Source organism: Theropithecus gelada, chromosome 1 (assembly GCF_003255815.1).
Source record: "Theropithecus gelada isolate Dixy chromosome 1, Tgel_1.0, whole genome shotgun sequence".
Taxonomy (NCBI): Eukaryota; Metazoa; Chordata; class Mammalia; order Primates; family Cercopithecidae; genus Theropithecus; species Theropithecus gelada.
Window position 1 is genome coordinate 60,183,441 of NC_037668.1, and position 7,476 is coordinate 60,190,916.

General features: G+C 42.5%; 1 protein-coding gene across 1 annotated transcript; it reads left to right on the forward strand.

Moving 5' to 3' along the window:
* Positions 1-276: 276 nt before the first annotated feature.
* On the forward strand, positions 277-7,326 carry ZBTB8A (zinc finger and BTB domain containing 8A). Its single transcript, XM_025386287.1, has 3 exons — positions 277-297; positions 542-724; positions 6,354-7,326. The coding sequence occupies exons 1-3, from the start codon at positions 277-279 to the stop codon at positions 6,684-6,686; spliced, it is 537 nt and encodes a 178-aa protein (XP_025242072.1). The 3' UTR covers positions 6,687-7,326.
* The last annotated feature ends 150 nt before the right edge of the window (positions 7,327-7,476 follow it).

A 7,476-nucleotide genomic window follows, 5' to 3' on the forward strand; every position in this document is an offset into this window, starting at 1 on the left:
CCGCCTTGGCCTCCCATAGTGCTGGGATTACAGGCATGAGCCACCATGCCCAGCCGAATTTACCCAACTTTCTAAATATATCAAATACTGAAGTTAAAGTTCTATACTTAGAATTACATTGACAATCTAGTCTTAATAAAATTTCTTTCATCTGTTATTTTTTGGGCTCACCAACTCTTTGTGCATTCTTTTTATTTCATAATTTTTTTTAAGTTTATTTTTTTCTTGTTTCCAGTGGGGTTGGATTGGATTCTTTCTGTTATTAGAATTGTTATTATGACCATCCTGGCGAACACAGTGAAACCCCGTCTCTACTAAGAAATACAAAAAATAGCCGGGCGAGATGGCGGGCGCCTGTAGTCCCAGCTACTCGGGAGGCTGAGGCCGGAGAATGGCGTGAACCCGGGAGGCGGAGCTTGCAGTGAGTTGAGATCCGGCCACTGCACTCCAGCCTGGGCTACAGAGCGAGACTCCGTCTCAAAAAAAAAAAAAAAAAAAAAAAAGAATTGTTATTATGAACTTTCCAATGATTTAATCGAAGCGTCTCTTGACAGATGATCTGCCCCGGATGCGATTCAAGTGCCCGTACTGCCCACATGTGGTGAAGCGGAAGGCAGACCTAAAGCGCCACCTTCGCTGTCATACTGGAGAAAAGCCCTATCCATGTCAAGCCTGCGGAAAAAGATTTAGCAGACTAGACCATCTAAGTAGCCATTTTCGAACAGTATGTATGATTTTTTTTCATCGTTTTACTAATTCTTTTTTGTTTTCTTTGTTTGTTTGTTTGTTTTGAGATGGAGTCTTGCTCTGTCACCCAAGCTAGAGTGTAGTGGCGCAATCTCGGCTCACTGCAACCTCTGCCTCCTGGGTTCACGCCATTCTCCTGCCTCACCTTCCCTAGTAGCTGGGACTACAGGTGCCTGCCACCACGCCCAGCTAATTTCTTTTTTTTTTTTTTTTTTGGATTTTTAGTAGGGACAGGGTTTCACTGTGTTAGCTAAGATGGAGTTTTTGTTTTCTTGAGATGGAGTTTCACTCGTTGCCCAGCCAACAATCTCAGCTCACTGCAACCTCTGCCTCCTGGGTTCAAGCAATTCTCCCGCCTCAGCCTCTTGAGTAGTTGGGATTACAGGGGTGTGCCACGCCCGGCTAATTTTTGTATTTTTAGTAGAGATGGGGTTTCACTACATTGGCCTGGCTGGTCTCCAACACCTGACCTCAGGTGATTCACCTACTTTAGCCTCCCAAAAGTGCTGGGATTACAGGCATGAGCCACCACGCTCGGCCTTGTTTTGTTTTGTTTTGTTTTGTTTGAGACAGGGTCTCTCTCTATCGCCCAGGCTGGAGTGCAGTGGCATCATCTCAGCTCACTGCAGCCACAACTTCTCAGGCTCAAATTATCCTTCCTCCTCAGCCTCCTGAGTAGCTGGGACTACAGGCCTGCACCAACAGGCCGGGCTAATTTTTGTATTTTTTGTAGAGATGGGATTTCATCATGTTGCCCAGGCTGGTCTTGAACTCCTGGGGTCAAGTGATCCACCTGCCTCGGCCTCCCAAAATGCTAGGGTTACAGGCGTGAGCCATCACACCTGACCCATCATTTTACTTCTTAAGAAATATGTACATTTGGCCAGGCGCAGTGGCTCACACCAGTAATCCCAGCACTTTGGGAGGCCAAGGCGGGCAGATGGCTTGAGGCCAGTTCAGTTCAAGACCAGCCTGGCTAAAATGGTGAAACCCCATCCACCAAAAATACAAAAATTAGTGTGGTGTGGTAGCTCACACCTGTAATCCCAGCTACTCAGGAGGCTAAGGCACAAGAATCGCCTGAACCCAGGAAGTGGAGGTTACAGTGAGCTAAGATCAAGCCACTGCACTCCAGCCTGGATGACACAGTGAGACCCTGTGTTTAAAAAAAAAAAAAAAAATGTACATTTATGGGCTTTAAGATCATCTCATTTGCTGAGGAAAATATTTTCACACAACTCTACCATATTTAAAATTTCTCCAACTTAGTGTTTTTACTTTGCACATAAAGCATAATTATATATATTGATTTTATTGTCCTTTTAGACCTTGAAGTGGGGTATATTCTTTTCATGGTAAATAGTTTTATATTTCCATTTTAATTCACTTAGTCTAACATGTTTTTATATACCGGTCTGTTCAGAGCCAAAGATAATATAAACTGTATAAATATTTTAAGTGTCTAGGTCAGAATCACCACTGCAGATACTCAGCATCTACCAGTCATTACTGAATCCTTGTCTGGAAGGATCTCAGTCTAGTTGCTGCTGTCCAACCAGAGAGGGTCTTCACTATACCTGCTTGCTTTCTTTTTTTTTCTTTGGAGACAGAGTCTTGCTCTGTTGCCCAGGCTGGAATGTAATGGCGTGATCTTGGCCCACTGCAACCTCTACCTCCCAGATTCAAGCAATTCTCCTGCCTCAGCCTCCCAAGTAGTTGGGACTACAGGTGCCCACCTAGTTTTTGTATTTTTTTTTTTTTTCTCTTTTTTGAGATGGAATCTGGCTCTGTCACCCAGTCTGGAGTGCAGTGGCCAGATCTCGGCTCACTGCAAGCTCCGCCTCCCGGGTTTACGCCATTCTCCTGCCTCAGCCTCCTGAGTATCTGGGACTACAGGCGCTCGCCACCTCGCCCAGCTAGTTTTTTGTATTTTTTAGTAGAGACGGAGTTTCACCGTGTTAGCCAGGATGGTCTTGATCTCCTGACCTCGTGATCCACCCGTCTCGGCCTCCCAAAGTGCTGGGATTGCAGGCTTGAGCCACCGCACCCGGCCAGTTTTTGTATGTTTAGTAGAGGTGGGGTTTCACCATGTTGGCCAAGCTGGTCTTGAATTCCTGACCTTGAGTGATCCATCCACCTCGGCCTCCCAAAGTACTGGGATTACAGGCGTGAGCCACCACACCTGCTGGTCTTATATTTTTAGATATCAGATGGTCTCAGGAATTTGTATTGGTTTATTATGTTTGGATCCACAATTATTATTCTTTTTGATACTCAAATTTTCAGTTTTATCCAGTGAACAGTCTCTACCTTGACACTGGCTCTTGTCTCCTTTTGTCACAACTCCATTAAATTTTGAAAGTGTCCTTGTTCTCTGACTCCAAAAGAGGCCAAGACTCACTTTGTACTTTCCCTACAACAGAGCTGGAACCAGCCATTTCTCAATCCATTTCCTTTAATGGAAAGTGAAATTAGAGCTCAAAGTCTGGGCAATCATTGTTATGGAGGTGTCATTTCTTTTACACTATTTCAGTGGATGGAGTTAGAAGATATATATTTTGGAGGGATGGACATGAATCTGTATCAGAGCTTGTAACAAAAACAATACCACATTTGATACCCATAGTTTTTTGTTTCGTTTTGTTTTTGAGACAGAGTCTCACTCTGTCATCCAGGCTGGAGTGCAGTGGCATGATCTCGGCTCACCACAACCTCCACCTGCTGAGTTCAAGAGATTCTCCTGCCTTGGCCTCCCAAGTAGCTGGGATTACAAGCACACACCACCATACCCAGCTACTTTTTTTTTTTTTTTTTTTTTTAATTTTTAGTAGAGACGGGGTTTTACCATGTTGGCCAGGCTGGTCTTGAACTCCTGGCCTCAAGTGATCCACCCACCTCCACCTCCCAAAGTGCTGGGATTACAGGTGTGAGTCACCACGCCCAATCTAGTACACATAATATTACTATCTCAGGAGAAATCAGGATTCATTCAAATCGTGTACTTTCAGTGTTTACTGATTAATATGTCAACAGTTATGCACAGGATAATAACTGTACTAGTGGTAGTTACATACGCTTTCCTACATATTTTACCAGGCTATATTAGCTTTCTTGGAATTTTTATTTTTTGAGATGGAGTCTCACTCTGTCATCTAAGCTGGAGTGTAGTGGTGCGATCTCAGCTTACTGCAACCTCCGCCTCCCAGTTTCAAGTGATTCTCCTTCCTCAGCCTCCTGCATAGCTGGGATTACAGACATGTGCCACCATGCCCAGCTAATTTTTGTATTTTTTTTTTTAGTAAAAATGGAGTTTTACCATGTTGGCCAGGCTGGTCTCAAACTCCTGACCTGAAGTGATCCAACCACCTTGGCCTCCCAAAGTGCTGGAATTACAGGTGTGGACCACCGTGTCCAGCCTCTTGGGTATTTTTACTGTGTTTGGTGGCCTACTTCTACACTGTCCTGACTTTATTTATTTATTTATTTATTTATGAGATGGAGTCTTGCTCTGTTGCCCAGGCTGGAGCACAGTGGTGCGATCTCAGCTCACTGCAAGTTCCACCTCCCGGGTTCACGCCATTCTCCTGCCTCAGCCTCCTGAGTAGCTGGTACTACAGGCACCCGCCACCAGGCCTGGCTAATTTTTTTTTTTTTTTGTATTTTTAGTAGAGTTTCACCATGTTAGCCAGGATGGTCTCGATCTCCTGACCTCAAGCGACCCGCCCGCCTCGGCCTCCCAAAGTGCTGGGATTACAGGCGTGAGCCACTGTGCCCGGCCTATACAATTAATTTTTATAATTTTTAGATTAGAACCCATAATCTACTGTTCTGACAGCTGTTGAACAAAGTTGTTTATTACTAATTATAATACCTAATTATTCCTCAACTACAGCTGTTTACCAAGAAATTTACCAAGAAATTTACCAAGGCATTTCACACGTTAACTCATTTGGTCCTCATGTTAGCCCTGTGAGTGGTATTCCCATTAGCCACAGGAAGCAAGCAAAGATAATACTACGCTGATAGTAGAACCAGCACCATAGTAGTTGTTTATGACGAGTGTCCAGTAGAATTAGTCAGGTTTCTCATCTGTCTGGGTGGTGCCCATATCTTACCAGTTAAATATTTTAACTGTCACCCTAAAGCAAGTTTATATAATGTTTTAAATTACTTGCTCCAAGATACATGGTTAGTAAGTGACGAAGATAGTAAATGACTAGAACCCCAAGCCTTCCAATCCCTGTGTGGTCCTCTCTCCAGCAGATCTTTTATTAATAAAAATGGCAAGTACTCCTTCTATCTAAAATATTGATACATTTAAATTTTTACAATATTTTACAAAAATTTTACAATATTTATCTTTCTCTAGTAAAATAACAAAAAATTAATACACAAAACAAGAGAGATTCCACCCCCACCACCACCTCAAATTAAGATATGTTCAGACTGGACAACATAGCAAGACCCTTTCTCTAAAAAAATTTTTTTTTTTTTTTGTTGAGACAGAGTCTCGCTTGGACGCCCAGACTGGAGTGCAGTGGCCGGATCTCAGCTCACTGCAAGCTCCGCCTCCCGGGTTCACGCCGTTCTCCTGCCTCAGCCTCACGAGTAGCTACAGACGCCCGCCACCTCGCCCAGCTAGGTTTTTGTATTTTTTAGTAGAGACGGGGTTTCACCGTGTTAGCCAGGATGGTCTCGATCTCCTGACCTCATGATCCGCCCGTCTCGGCCTCCCAAAGTGCTGGGATTACAGGCTTGAGCCACAGGGTCCGGCCAATTTTTTTTGTTTTAATTAGCCAGGTGTGGTGGCATGCATCTGTAATCCCAGCTCCTTGGTAGGTTGGGATGGGAGGATTGCTTGAGCCTGGGAGGTTGAGGCTGCAGTGAGCTATGGTCACCACTACACCCTAGCCTGGGTGACAGAGGGAGACCTTATCTTAAAAATAAAAAGTATGCTGGACACAGTGGCTCACGCCTGTAATCCCAGCGCTGTGGGCATCTGAGGCAGATGGATGACAAGGTCAGGAGTTCAAGACCAGCCTGACCAACATGACCTATCTCTACTAAAAATACAAAAATTAGCTGGGCATGGTGGTGTGTGCCTGTAATACCAGCTACTCAGGAGGCAGAAGTAAGAGAATTGCTTGAGCCCAGGAGGCAGAAGTTGTAGCAAGCTGACATTGCGCCATTGCACTCCAGCCTGGGCGACAGAGTAAGACGCTGTCTCAAAAATAAATAAATAAATAAATAATAAAAATAAATAAATAAGTGCATGGTGCATGTAAGTGTTTGCAATTATTATTATCATAGGAAGTATCCTGTTGTTACCTCAGATACCCAAATGCTATTGGATTAAGGGATAAGTGAAATTATTATGTAATATTAATAATAAAAAACATGATAGCCACTATTTAGAGAAAGCTGATGTTTAATATTTCTGTGACATCAATTTGCCACTAAAACCCTTGATCTTTTTCTAATAATAGTTGTTAATTTGAGTTTAATGCATGGCTTTGAACATCTTAAGTTTATGAACTGGTACCTAAAATATCAAACTGTCCTGCTTTTGAAAAATCACTTTTATCACTATTTAAATCTCTACACAGATTCACCAGGCATGTAAACTCATCTGCAGAAAATGTAAACGCCATGTGACAGATCTAACAGGGCAAGTGGTACAGGAGGGAACCAGGCGCTACAGACTGTGTAATGAGTGTCTTGCAGAATTTGGCATAGACAGCCTCCCCATTGACTTGGAAGCTGAACAACATCTTATGTCCCCATCAGATGGAGATAAGGATTCCAGATGGCACTTGAGTGAAGATGAGAATAGATCCTATGTGGAGATTGTAGAAGATGGGTCTGCTGATCTGGTCATCCAACAGGTTGATGATAGTGAAGAAGAAGAAGAAAAAGAAATTAAGCCCAACATTAGGTAGCTGTAATGTGAACCAACAGAGCTGGCATGTCTGCAATTTACATTGACTTCCTGTATCTCTCTCTTTCTGTGGTCAGAGTCTAGTTGACAAATTTATCATACTGACTTTAAAGAAATGATCTGATATAACTTGCATGCTTTCTGAACAGGCCATTGTATCCATTCTGAACTTTGTTGCCCTAAAATGTGTTGCTGCACTGGAAAAAAAGAACTAGCTTGAGTTGGCATGATGGATGAACAATTATCCTCTTACTTTCATTACAATCCTCTTACTTTATTACAGAGATACCCTTTTTCTTTTAATATTGGAAGATCTACTTAGCAAACTTTTTTCAAAGAAAATACTTTAAATAAATTCACCACATCCAAACTTTATGTAAGACAATTTCAAGGTGTTTCAAAAACACATATACAACCAATGTTTAATTTCACAGGAAACCAGTTAAGAGCACGTTTAAGGATCTGGCAACCCACCTGACTAGACAAATTAGTCTTTGTATTAATTTGAGATCTGAAACAATCTGTCATTACTCTGATATCCTGAACGTTTAAGGATTATGGAAGAAAACTAAAATGTTTGAAATCATTCATATTTGACATTTTTATCATTAGGTTAAAATTACTCTCAGTATTGTTAAAAACAAAACAAACAATAAAAAAAATGAAAGTAGAGGCTGACCAAAGATTAAATGCAGATATTTTCTTTTTTTTTTTTTTTTTTTTTTTTTTGAGGGGGAGTTTTGCTTTCCCCCGGGGGGGGGGGTGGGGGCCCGATCTGCGCCCCTGCCAAC

Coding starts and splice junctions, on each gene's coding strand:
- ZBTB8A (XM_025386287.1), top strand. CDS start 277: ATGACCATCCTGGCGAACACA. Junction 298..541: donor TGACCATCCTGGCGAACACA/GTGAAACCCCGT, acceptor ATTTAATCGAAG/CGTCTCTTGACAGATGATCT. Junction 725..6,353: donor TAAGTAGCCATTTTCGAACA/GTATGTATGATT, acceptor ATCTCTACACAG/ATTCACCAGGCATGTAAACT.